Source organism: Diceros bicornis, chromosome 26, assembly GCF_020826845.1.
Source record: "Diceros bicornis minor isolate mBicDic1 chromosome 26, mDicBic1.mat.cur, whole genome shotgun sequence".
NCBI classification, from domain to species: domain Eukaryota; kingdom Metazoa; phylum Chordata; class Mammalia; order Perissodactyla; family Rhinocerotidae; genus Diceros; species Diceros bicornis.
In genome coordinates, this window is record NC_080765.1 from 44,449,476 (window position 1) to 44,471,083 (window position 21,608).

General features: G+C 43.6%; 1 protein-coding gene across 1 annotated transcript in view; it reads left to right on the top strand.

Moving 5' to 3' along the window:
- ADCY9 (adenylate cyclase 9) overlaps positions 1–21,608 on the top strand; it is a 115,237-nt gene that overhangs the window by 70,093 nt on the left and 23,536 nt on the right. The window contains exons 3-5 of the mRNA XM_058570165.1: positions 10,057–10,247; positions 19,875–19,979; positions 21,002–21,219. Of these exons, the coding sequence (XP_058426148.1) occupies positions 10,057–10,247; positions 19,875–19,979; positions 21,002–21,219 (514 nt within the window). The remainder of the gene's footprint in view (positions 1–10,056; positions 10,248–19,874; positions 19,980–21,001; positions 21,220–21,608) is intronic.

Here is a 21,608-nt window from a genome sequence, read left to right on the forward strand (position 1 = left end):
TAAGGGGCAGGCATATTCACCTGAATCTACAGCAGTCATGATGATTTTCTTAACCAGGGATAATAGAATTGTCACCTCTCAGCCTTGTTAACTTACAACTTGAAGACCTCTGTATTCCTTTTATTTCTCTATTTTGGTTTTTTCCATTTTAATGTGATTTTGTGGTGCCTGGACTGCCACCTTCGCTGAGTTTGGTTTCTTTGACTTTTTTTCAGCCACTTTTCTTTCATCTTCGAAATCCTCTCCTGATTTTTTTTTAACTGGTCTCCACAAGTTTCATTTCTTTCTTAAATTTATATTTATGGTGTATTCTTTAATCAGTGATATTTTTGTGTCAAGTATATCTTTACCCTATTTATCATATTTCTTTTTTATTTTTAACAGAACAGAGAGTTTATAGTTGGTGTTAATTAATTGAATACTTTCAGTTTTTCTTCTTCCTTTTTTTTTTGTGAGGAACATTGGCCCTGAGCTAACATCTGCCAATCCTCCTTTTTTTGCTGAGGAAGACTGGCCCTGGGCTAACATCCACGCCCATCTTCCTCTACTTTATATGGGACGCTGCCACAGCATGGCTTGCCAAGCAGTGCGTTGGTGCACGCCCGGGGATCCGAACCAGCGAACCTCGGGCCACCACAGCGGAGGGTACACACTTAACCACTTGCACCACCGGGCTGGCCCTTCAGTTTTTCTTTTTTGAATTTGGTGTATTTATTCAATGGGGAACTTCATAGTATTGAAAATAAATGAACACAAATCACGCATATCAATATGGATGAATCTCAAACATATTGCTGGACAAAAAAAATCAACTTTCAGAAGAATACTTGTAAAATGATGTCATTTATGTAAATTTTTAAAAACATATTAATGCTGCATATTGTTTAGCATTACATATATATGTAGAGAAAATGTAAAGAAACACATGGGAAGGAGCAAGGTGGCGGCGGCCTTCAGGACAGTTAGGAGCTCTCTGGGGGGAGAAGAGTTTGCGGCTGGGGAAGGCTCACAGGGAACCTGCAGGTGACATTTTGTTTCTTAGCCTGGTGGGACCACGAGTCTGCAGCCTGTTTTTCCTTACGTGTTTCTATGTCTAAAATATTTTGTAATAAGTTAAAAAATTCATGCTTATTTTAAACATAAAGTAAATAAGAAAAATATCTAATACAGAAAGTGAATGTTTTCCATAATCCTATTGCCCTGTTAATATTTTGGTGTATTTCTGTGTGTGTGTTTTTAATATTTTTTTCAGCTTTATTGAGGTATAATTGACAAATAAAATTGTAAGATATTTAAAGTGTACATTGTGATTTCACATACGGATACATTGTGAAAGGATTCCCCCATCTAGTTAATTAACACACCCATCGCCTCACATATTTATCTTTTTTTTTTTTTTGGTGAGAACATTTAAGTTCTATTCTCTTAGTGAATTTCAATTATATAATACAGTGTTATCACTACATTTTTCGTTAGATCTTCAGACTGTATTTCTGTGTTTTTACCGTAGTCTAGTGCTGTTCAGAATAGCACTTTCTCTCTTTCCTATGGTGTTAGCTGCTCTTCACGTCTCCTCTTCTCCAAGTACTCAGCTGCCTTGTTTGGGGCCAGCACCTCCACTGGGCAGGGACCTGCTTGCTGGAGTGTCTGGAACCTTCCTTCTCAGGGAGTCTGAGTCCATGGGCCTTCTGCCCACTTCTACCTCTCCTATAGAGTCTATGGCAGAGCTCCGCTTTCCACCATAAGACAAGTGGACTTCTGAACAAGATTCATCCATCCCTTTTTTGTGAATGAGGGGCTGTTGACTGCAGCTCCAGGACATGTTTTCATATAAGCCGCATCTCTGCGTGTTGCTGTGCCCTGGGACCCGTCCCTCGTCCTCTTATATGTGGGCACTCAGTACTCACTGCCTTGGTTTCACTTTCAGTTTTGCTTATGCGAGAGTCTACAACATAGTTGTGATTTTCTTGAGGCATAAATTACAGCCACACACCATGCACTGTGAGGCTAATGTGGGAGAGCAAATCACCCAGCCAGTGACCTCCCAAGTGGCAGAGTGGTTCTGCTCTCGACTTCTCGTCTAATGCCCAGCAACACTTTTAAGGTTATTAAAAACATACCACACAAACACAACTTTGGTTTTTCTGAAAAAGGTCTAAAAAAGAAAGACTGCCTCCAGGGCTGAAATCAAATTAGAAAAATCGGAGATATCTAAGAAGATATTGCTTCTTGATCAGAAAATAGAGGTTTTGGGTTTCTCAGTTATATGACTTAAGCAAGTCTGCTGTGTGCTCTATGGGACCAAGAAAATGCAGTTTGGGAAACTGTTTCGGTCAGTGCTGCAGCCGGTATGCAAAACACTCATCAAAAGAGAGAAAACCTTAATGCAAGTTGAAAACAAGTTGACTTGAAAAGTGAGGAAATTCATAGCAAGCATGTGACTGTGCTGGAAATGTGATTTGGGAGCAAGCCAGAAGCCTGGATAAATATTTCCACCAAGTAACAGGTGGTGAAGGCACTGGTGTGGTTACTCCCAGAAAAGGGTAGTCGGGAATTGTGTATTTTTCTTTGCATAATAGGAGGTTTCCAGGTGAGGTGGGGTGAGGTTGGCTGTGTTGCCTTTCTTCCCGGCTGAAGATGTTCACAGGAAGTGTCAGTGTGGGTAGCACTGCCCCTGCGCCAGAAGAAAAGGTCTTTTCGAATAAATGTGCTTGCAGATGAAAAGCAAACAGCAGTGATCCTGGCAGCCGGAGAAGCCTTCTGCTTTGTTGTGGCACAGTGGCAAGCCTGAGGCTTAGGCCCGCTGTGCCGTGCTGCGCCGTGAACGCTTGCCGTTGAGGGGAATCGGGTTGGCAATCTATGAAGACAGCTTGGTCATCGGCCCAGCTCTTTTGGACCGGACCACAGCAGTGAGAGTTGCAAATTTGATGGTTCTTGGAGAGATCTCGTGGAAGGTCAAACTTTTGTTTTGTTTTGTTTAATCTCTCTCAGACTTCTGAACTCTTGCCATGTTGAATTTTTAGTTCTGCAAGGTTATGTAGCCTTATTTCTTATTTATATGTTTTTCCATCCCAGCTCTGCCACGTTATCTACTTCCAAGCCTTAATTTTCAATATTTTTCTTTTACCTGCTACTTCTTACCTGCTACTTCTCACTCCTTTACCTGGAATTCCCGAGGATAGTGTATTTCTTACTGGCTTTATTTTATTTCTTCTCTGAATATCAGAACTGTTGCATCTTGAAGTTTGCATAGCTTTATTTCTTTTTTTAAAAAAAGGGCTTTCTTGAGAAATAAGTCAAATATTATACAATTCACACCTCTAAAGTACATATATAACTCAGCGGTTTTTAGTATATTCAGAGAGTTATGCAAACATCACCACAATCTAATTTTAGAACATTTTCATCACCCCAAAAAGAAACCCTATACCATTAGCAGTTGCTCCCCATCCCTCCACCCTCAAACCTCTGGCAACCATTAGTGTACCTTCTGTCTCTATGGATTTGCTTATTCTGGACATTTCATATAAATGGAATCACAGTATGTGGCCTTTTGTGACTGGCTTCTTTCACTTAGCGTTATATAGTTTTATTTCTATTTTCAATCTATTCCCTTTTTTTTGGTTTTATTTTTCAATTATTTAGCTGCCACCTAGTTTCAAATTTTAAATTGAATGTCATTTATCGTCTTTCTAGAATCTATTTTCCATCATCTATGTTCTGTACTTAAATCTGTAACTCTTAAAATTAACTATTAATTTTTAAACTATTAGTTTAACTTTTAACTATTAAAATCTTAAAATTAACTGTTGTTTCTCAGTTCTCTAGGGGAAAGAATACAGTATGTGACTCTTGTCCCTGCTTCAGACGTAACCTGACGTACTCTCTTCTGTCTGATGGCATTCTCTGTTATCATTTGGTGAATGACAATTTATTACTGGTTAGTCTATTTCAAGGCTGACACCTCTCCTTCTAGATCTCTTGTTTCAGAGCCTATTCTGATCAGTTAAACTCTGTTATGTTACAGTATTCCAGGATAGTTGTCACAGACTTGCATTTTTCTTTTGTTTTCTAAAACTCACTGTAAAAATGCCTTTTGTCACTTCTGAGCCCCCTGTAGTCACATAGACTTGGATTCATGCAATTCTCTCCTCTTGTAGATGTGTGTCATCACTTGCTTATTGTCCTCACATTCACTGCCATCCTTCCACTCTGATTTAGTTTCCTATGAGCAGTACTTTGTGCCCTTCCTCAGTTTACTTTATTTATTCTGAGTATTCCTGAGGATTCTCTAAGGAAAAGCATTGTCCTGCCCTTTTTATATACATTAACTAATTTAATCCCCACAACAGCCCTATGAAATTCTTATTATTCAGTCACTAGTATTTCCGTTTCGTAGATGAGGGAACTGAAGTCAGTGTTTGTATCACGGTTTTCATGGGCAGACAGTTTCTAAAACTAGAGTATTCTTTTTTCCTATCCATTTCTTTCAACGCTTAGCCCAAGTCCTAACCCACAGTAAGTCCTCAATAAATATTTAATTTGTTGGGTGAGTGAATGAGTGAATGAGCAAATGAATGAATGAGAGAGTACCTGGTGGGCTGTTTATGGGTATGCTGAATGTTATCTCTCAAAGAACTCATTGTTGTGGCCTTTGTGAAGGCCCGTGGTGTGAAACTGTAATTCAAGAGTTTTTTAGAGGTGGGAGCAGTGGGTCCTGAAGTTTGTTACCTCTGGACTCTCCCAGTGTTAGTTCTCGGCAACATAGCATTTAGCAGGGCAGCATTTATTAATGTCAGATATGAGAGTGAAGAAGAGGACTGCACGGGAACATGGTCACCAAGTGGTGGCCCGGTCACTCACATTTGGCCATGATGGCAGCACATTTACCCAGTACTGGTAGAGAGAGGGAAGCTGTGTGCAGAAAGCACTGTTTCAGGAGCAGGGTGTAGAATGTGCGTGCGTGCGTATGTGTGTGTGTGTTCTAAAAGTTTGTTTTGTTACGCCCAAGTTTTGGTCAAGATCAAGTTAAATAGGCATGGTGCCCACCTTTTGTTTATTTCACCTGCTTGGGTATATCTGTCTCATATTTTATTATTTGGGATTTCGTTTTTTAAGTTTTACCAACAGCCGTTTGCTGTAGGAACTCGTGACTTCTTGTCAAGCATTGGGAGAACCAGGATGAATGACTCCTGGTGATTAATTGTTTTCGGTAGGAGTAGAAAGACCCATCCAGAGTGTTTTCATGTTAACAAGGTGAAAAATGATTATTTTTTTTCACCAAAACTTTTGGTCTTCTTAAGCAGAAGCGATAGATAATTATGAAATATCCTGTCATAATTTTGTAGGCCCTGGTCATTTTGTAGATTAAGAGCACTTTTAATCTTTTCTTTCCTTATTGGCTGACCACATTTTAGTTTAAATAGTCCTCATGCTGCTCGGCCATTAGAGACCTAGTTATGAGGAAAAATACAATGCAGAGTGAAATAACTTTTTAGAAAGTTGATGAACTAGTGGAACTGATTGCCCTCTTGTGTTGATTGTTCAAATCATTAGTGATGCAAGCTTCAGGCGTTTGTTATGTTATCTTGCTAACTCCCAAGGTCATGTCTCAAAACATTCTTTCCTTCCTGATTATTCTCCTCTCTCTGTGGAGTTGACAGTCAGCCTTGACTCTGTGAGTGAGGATATCTCACTCCAAAGCAAGAGGCCTGCAGAAAAAGACCATGATAAAGAAGGGAGGCCAGAATAGACCTTCTTTTCGACAATGGACTTTGGCACTCACTCAAATTACATTCAGTTCACCAAAACTAAGCACCAAGTGTGCACAAGGCACAGTTTTTGTCCTCAAAGAATTGATGATATACTTAATGTTTAAGAATGTTAACCATGTCGGGGCGGGCCTGGTGGTGCAAGCGGTTAAGTACGCGCGCTCTGCTGTGGTGGCCCGGGGTTCGCCGGTTTGGATCCCTGGCACGCACTGACGCACTGCTTGGCAAGCCATGCTGTGGCGGCATCCCGTATAAAGTGGAGGAAGATGGGCATGGATGTTAGGCCAGGGCCAGTCTTCCTCGGCAAAAAAAAAAAAAAAAAGAATGTTAACCATGTCAGTCTCTTCGACACACACAGCCACAGACTAGCTCCTCCATCAGACAGGAGCACAGCAGGAGAGGTCCCTGCTTCTCTAGCCTCTCTAAAGTTAAGCTGATAAAAGGTATCAATGCTGGTGAGGCTTAAAATCAATTACCAGGAAAGAATATAAGAAATCTTATTAATTATTCTCCTGTGTACACTACTATACTTAAATCATTTAGCTGCCTTATTTTGACCTTCTGCTCCAAAAGAGCCATTCTAATGAACTTGGACCCCAGGGTCCACGTGTGTGGTTACTCATTAAATCTTTATCTCTTAAATCAAACTCTCTTGACTTAAGAATTTGAGGAAGCTGGAACTCAGTCACCCAGCCCTGCTACATTTCCCCAGGTATTTCGCATTGGGCAGCTAAGCTTTCCTTACCTTATCATGCTGATATCCCTCCAGTTTTGGCAAAAGGTTTCGCTTTAAGTTTAGCTTTCCGTATTGAAGCATAAATAAAAAGATACTTAATTGGTTCACCGATTTTGCTTGCCATGGACACATACGTATGTTTGACTTTTGGAACACTAGCAGTATTGTGTTATCAATGCAAGTTGGTCATTGGGGGCTCCCTAAAGAAAAATTCAAGTTAGAAACAAATTCGGAGCAATTATCGATTTAACAGTTCTGCAAATACTGTTGTACGTAGAAGGAGCATGAAAAAGACTCCCAGTGATAAGCAGTCCAACATCCACATTGATAATAATAGCTAATGTTGTTGAGTTTTTACTGTTGCAAAGGCTTCATGTGTGCTAATCATTTAATCCTCACACCAACTCTATGGGGTAAAGTGCTATTCTTAGCCTCGCCTGACAATGAGGGAACTGAGATGCAGAGCAGTGAAGTCTTACTCCAGGTCACACAGTGAGGAGGTGGTGGCTGGCCTTTCCTAAGCCTTGTGCCAGCTCATGACTCTTTCTCCCCTAACCCCCATTGCCCCCACCGTGAAGACTCCTGGAGCTGGTTTATACGTGCCCTGCATGGGCTCCAGCTCATCTCTGGCCATTCCCCCTACCCCCCCACATTCTCTGTTCCAGCCACACTAAACTCACTTCCATCCCTCTACTATGCCTGCCAAAGGCTCCCTTTTGGAGGGCCTGTTCATGGATCGTTCTAGTAACATCCATGGCCTGATGAGAGCTGCCCCAGCCCCTGGCCCTGTTGGCTTTCACTGAGCTGACCTCTCTTCGTCTTTCAGTCCTCAGCTTGGGGGACACTTCAGCGAGGAGGCCTTCTCTAACCCTCAGGTCCTTGTGAGGTGCCACCCTCCTGTGCTTCCCAGAGCACCCTCACTTCCTCGTCCTGGGACTTTGTAGTCACACCTCCTGCTGTCTAGATCCCTCTTCAGGTAACGGTGACCCATACAGGTAGGGGTCGTGGCTGACCTGTTCATTCTCGTCCTTCCAGCACCCATCACAGTGTGTGGTAAACAGGAGGCGCTTAGTAAGTGTTTGGTGAGGGAACAGTGACTCAGTAGTCACAGTTCAAAGCAGCAACAGCAAACCTAAGGGATGTGCATCCCAAGGCAGCGTCAGAGTTTGCAAGCACATCACAAAGGTAATGTGAGGAAATAGTGCGTCTTGGCAGCTGTTGCTCTGCATCCCCTGGTGGAGGGTATGCTACTGCTTTGAAGTAGTAGCTTCAGCATCATGCATGGATCTGTCGGACTCAGGCTGCTGCTCTTCAGGTGTGCTGGCTCAGCCTGTTCCCTGCTCTCATTGTCACGCCTCCAGGAAAGGCCTCCGTCACCTCTCTTGCAGGTCCGGAGTGCACAGGGAGGGGACAAGCAGCTACCTGACCCAGGACCCTTCCCAGGTTGGAGAGAGCTGAGAGCAGGGCCTCTCTGGTCACCCGGGCTTCGTGTTCCTGGGGCAGTCTTCACCCACAGGGAGCAGCAGGCGCGGGCAGGCAGCCCTGAGTGCCCACATCTGAGGGAACACTATTCTGGGGTCCAGGCCAGCTACAGACGTAACAGAAAACCTCTCCCTTCAACGGCAGCTCCTCACTCCCCGCAATCAAAATATGTCCTTCCTCCCTCTGGTCCCCCAGGTGGCCCTGTGCAGCGGCAGCCTGTGCTCTCCTGGGCCCCTCTCCCCACCTGCTGCTGGGTGACTTACCCACCATGCTCAGGAGTCAGGGAGAGAGCACTAGAGCAGCTCCAGGGGTGGTCCCTTCTGTGCACTTCTTTGGTGAAGCCGGGAAGAAGCCTGCCAGCTCTGAGAGCCCAGACCTGGGCTCTGACCTGTTGGTCAGAAATAGGACTCTTCTCTGGTGAGCCCACAGAGGTGGCATTTTTTGACTCTCCCAAGGTGCGACGACAAAATCAGTTCAGTGTTTCTGTGACCGAGTCTGAGAAATCCATACAAAGGTGCTTTTACTCTTCCGTCGCATTCCAGTTCTCTTTCCATTTCAAGTTTACACGTGTAATTAGTTATAACTGTGATTGATCCTAAACATACATTGGGGAAAAAAGATACACAGGAAGTTCAGGACCTAAGTAAGAGTGAGCATTTACCGATCTCCTTTGGGGTCAGTTAGCACTTAAAATCATTTATCTAAGTCTTCTGGTTTACAGCTGTGATTTGGCTGTACTTAGGATGTCTCTGGGTGTCTCAAGGACTCTAGCCAAATTCTCAGAACAGTTGACTTAAAAACATACACCGTGTAGTGTTTTTATGAGGAGAGAGGGAGATGAAGGAAGATGAAGTGATGAAATGGTGGTATAATTATAAAATAATTAAGGGTTATTGATTAAGTAGTCCCTAGATTATTTGATTAATTAATTTTAAAGCATTTATGAAATATGTACCGAGTATAAGAAACTGTGCATGTTCAGCAGTGTAGACACACCCCCTGTTGATCGAATCTTTCTGTGATGGCTTTTCTCTACCACTTTCTGCTGGAGCTTAAATTCTCCAAGACAGAGACACTGTTCAGTTCTTGGTTTTATTCTCCATGTATAGCATGCACCAGGCCTACAATAACTGTTTATTGAATAAATTACATTGTCACTCCCTTCAATAAATTTGCAGTCTGATTAAATTCCAGTAAGGACTAACGATGGATTTCTTTAAATGAGGTTTTCTTCTTTTTCAGAAATTCCTTGAGTTCTGTCTGGAAAAGCTGCTCCTTATTATTTTCCCAGCAGATAATTCTTCTGAACACTCAGAGCAGGGGCCTGCCTGCCTGTCACAGCTGCTTAACAGTGTAGCAGACGTTAGTGTGTGATTTCAGCTTTTAATGAGAATTGTAAAGATGTAGGTTAATTGTCCGCTTAACAAACCTTTGTTTTAATGAGGATTTTGTGAGAGAATAAAATTCACATAGACTACAGCTTGACAAAAGCTGAATGTTCTTGCTGTGAATGTTTGGATCCAACAGAAAACAGATACTTGATAATCTGAATCAAGAGAGGTTTTAATTACCCTTTTGTGCACATATGGTCTTACTTTTCCTGCTAGTTTGCAATCGCTGACAGAGGTAAAACAGTCCATTCTCTAGGTCATCCTTACATCTAGACTGACCATTATAAATGTCAGTGACTGGTATCAACAGATCGAAATAAACCCAAGAAATGTAGAGGGTCCACCAGCAGTCAGCTCTGCTGCCTTCACAGAGAGGTCAGGTGACCCTTTCAGGGAGGAACTTTCCAATGCTCATTTCAGTCCCCCGAGGTAAAATGTGCAGTCACCATTCAGAGAAAATGTAAGGTGAGGAAATGATGTGTCTCGGAGGCAGACGTTCTCCCTGAGGCTGCGCGTCTCTGAGAAGATCATGGAAGTCAACAGTAAAGTATGATGTGTTCACATTTTCACTTTACTCTCAACTTTTCAGGAGCATGTCCTGCACAGAGAGCAAGATCGAGCTGCATTTCAACCAATGGTGGTTTCAATCTGTGCTGACTGTAATTTTTATCCGTAGGTTTGAAGACATACCTGATAGCGGGTCAGAGAGCGAAGGAGTCTCATTGCAGCTGTTCAGAGGCCTTGCTTTCTGGCTTTGAGGTCATTGACGGCTCACGGGTGTCCTCGGGCCCTAGGGGACAGGGGACAGCATCGCCAGGGAGTGTCAGTGACTTGGCGCAGACTGTCAAAACCTTTGATACCCTTAAGGTTAGTTTTTTTTTTTTCCTACTTCTAAAACTTTATATTAATTCTGCAGTAGAACATGTGAAATAATAAACAGCCTTTGGGTCTGTGGCAGATGACTTGGAATGCCCTTCAATTTGGTTTTTACAATTTTTTAGTTAAGTATAAAGTTAGCAGCATTTTGCATTTTTAATGTCTTTGCTTTTTTGACGTATTACGCACCTCCATTTTCTTTCTACACTGCATAAAGATGCTTCTCACTTGAGTTATCACTTTCTTTTTCTGCGACCTATCATGTCTTTTGGGATTTATAAAAGGTAATGATAAATGATAGTAAAGGTGAACCTCCTCACATCTTGCTTGGAGAGCTAGTTTGTAACTTATTTCAGAGACCGCTTTCTCAAGTACTCCTACATCTCTTGAAATCCAATGTTTTATGATTATTTTAAATTTTGTTGGTGTCGGTGAATCTTGTGACGTAGCTCACTGCAAGAATGCAGGCTTGCCAAGAACATTGTAGTATTTCATTTTTGGAACAGAGCTCTCCAGGTGGCTGTCTAGAAGAACCCATTGCTGTTATAATAAACTACCAAGAAGTTAACATGATGGACCTTGGGCATATGAAATCACTTGACTTTATGAGCTGTTCCTCAGTGTTCACATTTGATTTAGTTCCCCCACTGGTACCTGTTGTTCGTTTTTACAGTTTAAATATTTGCTGTTTTCATTTTTTTTTTTAAAGAGTGGCAGTTATAACAGGTCCACTTCACTATTTTGCACTCTCAAACAACACAAAGATATATTGGTCAGGATGATGGCCTATTATTATGGCTTTAATCCAGTATGTTCCTGCTTATCTACGTTCATTGACATTTTGGGCCAGATAACTCTCTGTGGTGGGGCTGGTCGTGTGCATTGTGGGATGTTGAGCAGCATCCCTGGCCTCCACCCACTAGATACCAGTAGCTCCCCCTCCTTCCTTTGTGACAACCAAGAGTGTCCCTGGATATTGCCCAATGTCCCTGAGGGTAAAATCACCCCAGTTTGAGAATCAGTGGGTAGGGTGTGAGACCCTGTCCTACCCATGCTCTCTGGCACATGCGTACCGTGAATGTATCTGAAATTTCCTTAATGCCTGCACGCTTTCCAGGCAGCCTCTTTGCTGGGGCTGATGTTTTGCAGCAGCAGGAGGAGCTCTCGGCCGTAGACTGTCACTGAGCACGGGCAGGGAGGATCGTGTGGGTAGGCATACAAAACCTGCTTTCCAACACGGTTTCCTCCAGCCTTGAAACAGAGCTGCATTTAAGGAGAGAAATAGAACTCAAAGCCAAAAACAAATGACTTGTGTTTGCCTGCCACTTTAGATTGTGTGTGTGTGTGTGTGTGTGTCCGTTAGGGAGTGCAGGTGCTGACCTCACCCTATCACGTCCTTGCAATTTTAGTGACAGCGATTCTGTGCTGAACTGCCCTAAAAATGTTTCCTTTCTCCCCGAAAGAACATTTCTTGTTCTAGTTGTATATATATTTATATATTTAAAAAATCTGGATGGACAAAAACTATGTAGCATATTCTATTGCCATGTATGAATTTTCCAAATAATCATTGAAAGTTTTCTGAAAATCTTATGATCTATTAAGTTGCCTGTGTTTGCCAAAAGGAATTTAAGCAAAAAAAGGATCTTTGTGTCCCTTCCAGGAGGGAAAGATGAGTTGAATCTTGAAGCAAAATTTCTGGGCTATTTCGATGGTGTTGGGGGGGATAGTAGGAGGTCTGAGATGAGGGCTCTCCAGAAAGTAGAATTCCTTGGATTCACAGTTGGAGTGGAAGGAGCGTGAAGATAGAAGACCTGGTCTCCACTCCAGGCTTTGCCACTTTGGGGAGGTCCTCCCCACAGTCTTGCCTTCTTTGCTTCTAGTTCCTGGGGTGAGGATCAGGTGAAGGCCTTGTAAACCATAAGCACTGGGTAACTGAGCGAATTGTTGTGGACTATCATGCTAAAACTTGGTAGGCGGAACACGGAGTCTGCTTTAAGGGTTATATAGACCATAATCTGACATATAAGGCTTTCCCTCAAGTAGGAGCTGTTGAACAATAGAAATGGAAAGTACCACTTGCTTGCTCCTAGGTTCTGTAAATTTGATGGCGCCTCACATGTGTGTCATTGGTTTGTTGCCTTATGTTGTCTGCACTACAGTTAGCCTTCCATATTAGCTGGAATCGCAGACTGGTTCCTCCTAACTCGTTACCAGGGTCTGTTGACTCTTCCTGTCAACAGGCTTCTTCTCCTTTGTTGCTGCCGCCGCCTCACCCAGTGAGCGTTAGCTCCCATGGGGGTTTGTCACCAACCCCACACTTCCCTCCTCCCCAGTGTAAGGCAGTGTTTCCCAAAGTGTGTTCCCTTGAGCAGTGGTTTCCCAGGTTGGAAATAGGAGTACAGAAGTACAGAAAAAGGGTTCTTTGGTCAAGTAAATGTAGGAAATTCTGGGTTAAACAGCACTGCAAGGGTTTCTTTATTGCAGGACTTCTCAGAGCCTTTAGTATGCTACTCTGCATCATTAGGTCTCCAGAGAGGGATGTGGTGTGCAGCATTCTCAGGCGTTTTGACCACAGATTTATTTTTTCAAGCTGCATTTTTGGGGGGAATATTTGTTTAGTGGAAGGAGTTTCATGCAAGAGCCAAGAAATGAGAGAAAAGGTGTTTAGTAAATATTCCCCAGTGAATACATGAGTATCTTGATCCTGTTCCTCTCAGCTGCAGTGCTTACTGCTTCCCTTTTCCTATAAACTCCTCTCTTCCTTTCACGGTTCAGCTTCATTATAGTTTTCCATAACTCCTCCAGCTAATAATGCTGTCTCTCCCATCTCTAAATTTTTAGTTCATTTAGTCTGTACCACTTGGCTATAACATACGCAGTCTTCAATGTTTACTTATGTTTCTTATGAGCTTTCTTGTGCACTTTGAATGCAGGGCCCAAGTGTTAAATAACTTACATTTTTTCCCGAGTGTCCACTGTGGTGCCTGGCAGGTAATAGATAAATACAACTTTCTTTTGGCTTAAGTTTTTAATTCTTTAATGACACACAGAGAGCTATAGCTCTGCAGAGCTAGACTAAGAAGGACTGAACTCAGAAGCCTGGGCAGAACTAAAAAGAACCAAGGTAATGTCTGTGAAGCATTGTTTTCCACTCCTAGCACTCATGTCCTGTGTGTCTGTAAGTTATCTCTCAGTTCATAGCTGGAGAATTCTTACTTAATATTTCGTAAAATCGTCTGAGTACTGTGATGACTTATCAAGAAACAGTAATGATGTCAAAGGACAAGAGCTGTGGCCCTGAGGTCATAGGTCGGAAGGAACCCTTCCCACACCCAAGCTTTGGCTTCTTTTTTTTTTTAATTTTATAAAATTTATTTTTAAAAACATTAGAAAGTTAAGAGAATTCTAGAAATAACTATGAAAGGAAACATTGCTTACATATAGAGTCTGAAGCAAGCCTTGGCTTCTTAAGTGACTGGCAGCGAGAGTTTCTCATCAGGAAGGCCCTGGCATTGCAAAGGGTGCCAACACCGTGGCACTCAGCTCTCTGAGCCTGAGCTTGCAAGGATACGTCTAGAGTTTGGGGTGGGGGAAGGAGGAGTTGAGAAGGGAGCCAGGGAATGAGCAGTTAGAGACAAGGACCCTACATGTCAGTGTCACGGAAGGCAGCTCTAGTGCCGTGGGAAAGGCAGAACTTAAAATTGAGGATCCTTCTCAAAGCCTTGGCTTTGAGGCTGTGAACAAGTCATTTAATTTCTCTAGGCCACAGTGAAATGGTGATGGCGAGGCAATCTCTCGGGGTTGTTGTGAAGGTTCACTGAGGTAATGCCTGGAAATGCTGGCTTGGAGCGGAAGCACGTTCACACCGGGACATGTGTTCATTCGCTCCACGCGGAGGAGTGACGCTGACCATGGTCGGGGTGAAGAAGGACAGGAGGAGCCAGAGATACTGTGGAGGTTTGCCCACAAGGAGCCACTGACTCTCTCGGGAAGGTCGCGCCTTCTCTGTCTGTTCTGACTTGAGGGAGTTTCTTCAGTTTCTGGAGGGGGTATAGCCACATCACAAATGTAACATCGGAGCGTGGGCATCTTGGCCTATTTAGTGTGACCTCAGCTCTGCAGTGGATGTCTGCTGCTCATTTATCATGAACACTGTGGGTGATGGATGGATCGAGATTCCGTATGCCAATAAAAATAGCTGGTCTAACGTCTTCATGAAGAACAAAGAAAATGAAAACCAAAGATTTCAAAGATTGTGGTTTTTGTCCCATCAGTCCTAATCAGTGAACCAGTGAGCTGTGAAAGCATCTTAGTTCATCTCTGAAAGACCCCACTGGAAATGCATCTGCTTGGCTAGTCTTTGTGAGTTTACCTTAATCTATTATTCAGACCCCAGGGGCTGTGAGCTCACAGGGTGTTCTACACGTTTACAGTCAGTAATGAGGCTAATGAGGTGGATTTACCCACGTAGGGGGCCATGCAGAGAGGACCTGTCTGGTTTTTCAAGAGGATTATACTTTCCCTTTGAGGTCACTAGCCCCGGGGACCCTCTTTTGTGACAGTGGCCATGACTTTTTTAGTGACTCTAAATAAATGATTACGTCTTTTATCTCCTTGTTATTTGTGTGTAAAATCATTATGAATAGGCTCAGTTGGCTCAGCTTGAGGAAGAGAGGGCCTTTTAGCTCATTATAGAAATGGAAAAGGTAATAGATTGCTCTCTCTCTCTCTACATATATATATATATGGTTTAGACATTAAATATTTATTATAAATGATGGTCTGAATTCATAGTGGCAATGGTTGTACAATTCTGTAAATATACTGAAAACTATTAAATTATGCACTTTAGATGGGTGAATTTCATGGTATGTGAATTTCATCTCGATAAAACTGTCAGAAAAGTAAGTGAATAGTTTTCTGAATGCTGGCTCTGAAATGTGGATGTACAATAAGTTTTTTTAAAAAAGACTTTTCAAATTTTATCTGTATTTTTAGTCATGTGTGTGTTTCCTTCAGTTAGGAGAAAGCATATCACATATAGGCTGACAACTCTCCCTTACAGAAGGATTCCGGCTACTGGATGTAGGAGGGATGAGGGAAGAGGGGACCACCATGACAGCAGGCAAGTCAAATCCATCAATGAATTCTAGAGTTAGTGGGTAAAAGCTTAAGGAGAAACAGGATATTTTTGTAACCTCCAAGCATCTCCACCCAGATATTTTTTCATTATAAAGGGGAGAATGGTAACTGGACAGTGGGAATGTTGGCAGGCCCCACCTCACCAGATGATGAAGGTAGCGTCATGATGCATAAGACTAGTGGGGTCTTGTAGCCCCTGATGGGATGTGCTGAGAGGGCACATCACGTCTGGGATTCTTCCCCCAAATCCAAAACCTCACTTGACTCAGGAGAAAGCATCAGACAAATCCAGATTCAAGGACGGTCTACAGAATACCTGACCAGGACACTTCAAAAGTGACAGGGTCCTTGAAGACAAGGAAAGACCGAGGAACTGCCACAGATGAGAGAAGACTAAAGAGATGTGACGACTAAATGCAGTGTGGGGTCCTGGAACAGGAAAAGAACATTAGGGAAAAAACCGGGAAATCTGAATCAAGTCTGTAGTTTCCTTAATAGTACTGGGCCAGTGTTAATTTCTTAGTGTTGATAACTGTGCTGTGGTTAATGTTAGAGGCTGACATTAGGGGAAGCTGCTGAAGGACATGTGGGAGCTCTCTGAACTATCTTTCCCACTCTCTGTAAGTCTAAAGTTGTTTCACAATTTAAATTTTTACTATATTTATACTATTTTAATTATATTATGTAATATAAATATATTTATATTATATATTACATATGAATTACAATGGAAAGATACGTCCATATCATTTAACGGGCATCATCGTGGAGTGAAGTATTGCACATAATTTCCCAAAATACCAAATATTTTCTTAATTTGACTTCCTGATGAAATATTACCACAACATAGTAACAATCTCCTTGCCTTGTCAGCCTCAGTTATTCCACGCAGGGGTCACTGGGGGCTCAGGAATCTGAGCAGGGTTCTGTGACTCTACACTCCAGGACTTTGAGCTCTGGCGCCTGTTTTTACAGGTGTTTGTTTTGGTTGGTTGTTGTTTGGCCTCCAGTATTCTAGGCCTGACTGCTTTCTGTTCTTAAAGCTTCTGGATGCCTCTCTTTTTCTGTAACAATTACTGCTTCTCTTTTCCTTTAATATTCTGCTTCTATTTTTCTCTAGTGTTTTGTTAGCAGAAATCATCTGTTTGGAAGTATTCATGCCTGTGCTAACCCACTAGCTTAAATGACGATGCAGTGACCCAGCAGTGGCACGTAGGATGACTTCTGCCCCACATTGCGGGTGGTTCCTGTTCGCTTGGAGACATCATCACAAGCATGGTTAGGGTGCAGGGCGCTGCTACCTGGGCTTAAACTCCTCGCTGCCATTTTCTAATTGTGTGACTCTAGGCAAGTCCCTGCCGTTTCCTGCCTTAGTTTGCTCATGTGTAAAATGGGGCTAAGCATTGTGTCTGCTTCATGGGTGCTTATGAGGACTAAATAAATTGAAATAGGCAAAGAGCTTAGAACCTTGGAATGGGCCTCAGTAAGTTGTATGTCCTATTAATGTTACATGTTCCTGTCTGCCATGTTCAACCTGAGTTTCGAGTTTGGGAGCAAAGGATGCTTCTGCTGGTCATGGAACAGCTTGCCAAATAGTCACGTTCAGCAGACTAAACAGGCAAGCCAGGGCTTTTCTGATGTTGTTTCCTCTTCGTTTCTCAGAAAAGAGGTTTCCCTGTTCCCTCCCTTGACTGTTATGAAAAAGGACAGCTGTTGACTTAGAAGTGATTTATCTTGTGAAGAGAAATAGCCTTGAAGAAAAAACTATTTTATAGCTCTGTAACATATATTCTGAACAGAACGTAGGGTGCATGTATTGAAATGTGTTAAAAACAAATGCAAATATGCCCAAGTATGTTAGAGAAATAGTTATAATCCTCTTTCCAAAGCCCACGTTTGCATTGGGAGAAGGAGCAAAGATGATCTGGGAAAATGCAGAGTTTGCTCTTGGGTGTTGTCCAAGGGATCTTGGGCTTCCCAGGGAACAGCCAGCACAGTCCTCGGCCCACACAGTACTCTGTCCTGGGGACCTTAGCTGGTCTTGGTGAAGCTTCCCTTGGAGCCAGTGTGCTAATAGTGCCACTTAAAAGAGTCAGGAGGTGGTCATAACTGCTTGAGTCACTTCAGGGGAATGAGGCCCAGGAGGTCAAAGTGCCAGGATTATTCCTGGGTCCTCCTTAAGCCAGGAAAGGAGGCCAGAGAGAGGCTGCATGGTGGTCCGGGTCCGGGAGCCCTGCAGTCTGGTCCCCGCTGTTGACGAGCCTTTGTGTCCTAAGAGTGATCACTTCTGCCTCACGGTGTCATTGTGAGGATTAATCGAGATCAAGTACACGAGACTGCAGACGTTACATGGATAAGGACCTGATTACGGTTCATGGGGATGTCCTCAGCAATAGGCGTTTCTAAATCATAGCAGCTGCTATCATTAGAAGAGTGATTTTTCTCCATGTGCCTGGCCCCATTGCTTCCCTGCAAGTCAGTAAGGTACCCCAGATAGTTCCTGAAAGTCTGGAACACTCTTCCCTGTGAAAGCTTCTCAGGGACAGAGATGCCGGCAGCTGTGTAGGGGGAGATACCAACATTTGATGGGTTGGCAAATATTTCACAGAGGTGTCTGCATGTTTGGCAAAAACCAGTGTGTGAGATGTTTTACCTCGATTAAAATGAAGCTGGAAAATAGTTCAAGGAAAATTGCTGTGGGTGGTGGAGAGGGGAAACAAACCCACCCACTGCTGCATGGTGGGGCCTTCCTGGTGCAGAAGGAGCTCTCACCACATATCAGAAGGGAGTGTTGAGATATGAGAATGTCTCCATCAAGGCAGACGGGTTTCTCAAAGATTTTTTGTTTCATTTGTTTTAAAGTTTTAATGAATGAAATTTCCCACCAAAAAGGAAAGTAGCTGAAGAAGAAATAGAACAACAAAGAGCCACATTTTCAAAGCGCAGTGAAATGATCTGCTGCTGGGTCCATGTGATGCGAGTTCCTGGGACCGCCTTGCTGCAGGAGGGCCTGTAGTCCACAGCTGGTTCTCCTGCCTGGCCCCTGCGTCCCCACTCCCTGGACAAAGCTGCTGTGGGAATGCAGAGTGAGCAGTGAGCACTGTTCAGGCCATTAGGAGTCCGATCACAGGTCCTGCTCTCTACTGCTTGACGTTTGGCCCCAACGAGCCCCCATACCTCCCTGAGCGCAGTCTCCTAGACCGTTTATGAGCACCTGGGCTCGGACAATGTATGTCTGTGCCTTTGCTCCCCGAGGCTCTTTGTGGGCAGCTCTGCAAGACTTCACCTGTGTATTAGAACATTTTATCACAGCAGGGTACAGGCTGCGTAGCCTCTGTCAAAGGGATGTGGCTTTGAGTTGACCGACTGTGAAGACCCTGCCCCAGGCTCTCCAGAGATCAGCCCTGTCCCCATGGGCAGTCCCAGTCTCCCCTGGCCTTCCAACCCTTGGCAGCCAGGACCTTCAGAGAGAGGGTGGGGTATCTGAAGTTGTGTGGCCTTGTAGTGTATCTAGGGAATCCTTTGCGGAGGGTGTGTGCCCTCTGGTGTCCAATAGGCTTGATAGTCACTTTTGCATATTTGTGGCTCTAAATGTATAAAGCATCTTTTATGTGTAAAGCCGGTACGCCATGGGGAATTCCTAAGAAGCAGATGGGCTGTTCTTAAAGTGCATTGAGGAGAGAAAAATATTTAGAACCAAATTGATCCCAAAAGATACCTGAAAAACAAATGGCTACGCTAGAGCAGATACCAAGGACGGCTGTCCTGTCTGTGATCAAGGATGTTAGATTACCAGATGCACTTTCTTCATAACTGGAGAGAATAGTGACCAGAAGTTTTAATATTAAGTACCAGCATTTACTGAGCACTCACTAACACTTCAGGTGGAGCAAAGGTTGTGCAGCCATCACCACAGTCAATTTTAGAACATTTTCACCACCCCAAAAAGAAACCCCATATCCATTCGAGTCACTCGCCATTCCCTTATCCCTTCACCCCTGGCAACCACCAATCTCCTTTCCATCTCTATGGATTTTCCTTTTCTGGACATTTTATACAGATAGAGTCATATGATATGTGGCCTTTTGTGTCTGACTTCTTTCACTGAGCGTAATGTTTTCAAGGTTCATCCATGTTGTAGCATGAATCAGTACTTCATTCCTTTTGATAGCCAAATGATATTCCATTATATGGACATACCACATTTTGTTGATCCGTTCATCCATTGATGGACATTTGAGTTGTTTCTACTTTTTGACTGTTGTGGAATATTCACGTACAGATCCTTGGATGTATTTCCACTGTCAGTTCACTGGTTCATTTTTAACTCATCCTTGAGTGGTTCAGTAAGCCTTCCATTTGGTTACAACCATTCTATGTGACAGCAAATTGCAACAGCAGCGGACTTGTTTGAATCACGTATTGTGGTCGTGTTTTCTAGGTGAGTTCCTATGGTCTGTGTTTTTCTTGTAGACCTGCCCTTCATGCAGAATCACGTTTCCTCCCAAATCGGAAGCTGGTGCAGAAGGAGGAGCTGTGCAAAATGGCTGTCAAGAGGAGCATAAAAACAGCACCAAGGTAACAAGCTCTTGGCTGTTATTCCTGTCAGTTCCTCTCCTGGCACATCCACCTGAGTTTACATTCTTGTCTTGTCAACCTCTCGGTTCTGAGAATAACCCCTCTTAGGCAACACTGTTCCATACCTTCTGGTCCTTTAGGTTTTGAATAGACTGTTAAACGACAGGATGGAGAGTCAGAGCTAACCCCTGTGAAGTAGGATAATCACATGCTGGACTGGATGGGACTCCCTGATGGGCAGTAGGAGCTTAAAGATTTGTGGATTGGAGTAGTTGGGGAAGATTTATGGGGCTGGAGGCTAGGTTCAACATATGGGTAGAATGTAGATGTGCAAAGAGAAGAGGGCAGTCCTCAGGATGCGAGATGCATCATGAAGAGGGGCTTGGGGCTAGGGACAGCAGCAAGGAAAGTGCCAGAGAAGGCTCACTCGGAGACTGAGCCAGGACTGGAGTGGGAAGCAGAATATAGACCAGACCCAAGAGCCTTTCAAGCAAGCTTCTGAAGGCCGACTCTCCAGAGAGGCCTACACCTGTCATCCTCTGCCATCACGTCATCTGCCCACAGACTTATGCAACGCTGAGTCAGTCCGTGTTGCTCACAGCCCGTATGGCTCTGGGTTTCCTTTCCCTGGATCCCCCCTCACACTTCCCTCGAGGACCCCAAACCTTCCCCATGGCCCTCTGGAATGCTGGTTTTGTGGTCAGCAAACTCCGAGAGCCTCAACTCTTCCCTTGGCCTTCTCTCCATCTCCTCACTACGGGCCTTCACCATAGGCTCTTCCTACAATGTCGCTTTCCTGGTTGCCTGATCCCCTGGAGGTGCAATTTGATGAACTAGGGGAATGGAGGCGCAGATGGGCGGAGAGGTTGAGTGTTTGCATTAGAACAGAGATTTGAAGGTGTAGGTGGAAATGTGCAGTGCGCAGTGCAGTGGGACTCCAGTGGCAGTCAGGCTGGAATGGAATAGCACTGTTGCATGCGCACACTTCGACCTCTGTGTCTGCTCCCCTTGTCTTGAGGCAGGCTTCTGGAGGACCTAACTCCAAAACGCAAAACGGACTTCTGAGCCCTCCCCAGGAGGAGAAGCTCACCAACAGTCAGACCTCCCTGTGTGAGATGTTACAGGAGAAGGGAAGGTGGACAGGCGTGAGCTTGGACCAGTCAGCTCTCCTTCCACTGAGATTCAAGAACATCCGGGAGAAAACAGATGCCCATTTTGTTGATGTTATCAAAGAGGACAGGTAAGAGTGGAGCTGTTCCCACTGAAGTAAAGATTTGCAGGTAGAAGCCTCTTCCTTTTCCTGAATTACCTTGTTCCCCATGTGTTTGCACTCCATTGTCAGTATATTACTTTATTTTGAAGTAATTTGAAACTTACAGAAAAGTTCATGAATGATACAAAGAATTCCCTTTATACCCTTTGCCTGGTTTTCCAACTTTTAACATTTTACTATGTTTATTTTCTTCTTCTTCTCTCTCTCTCTCTTTCTCTCTCTCTCTGTGAAATTTATTTTTTATTTTTTCTGAACCATTTGACGGTAAGTTGGATACATCATGCTCTTTACCTGTTAATACTATATTTCCTAAAAACAAGGATGTTCTTTTACATAATCATAGTTACCAAATTCAG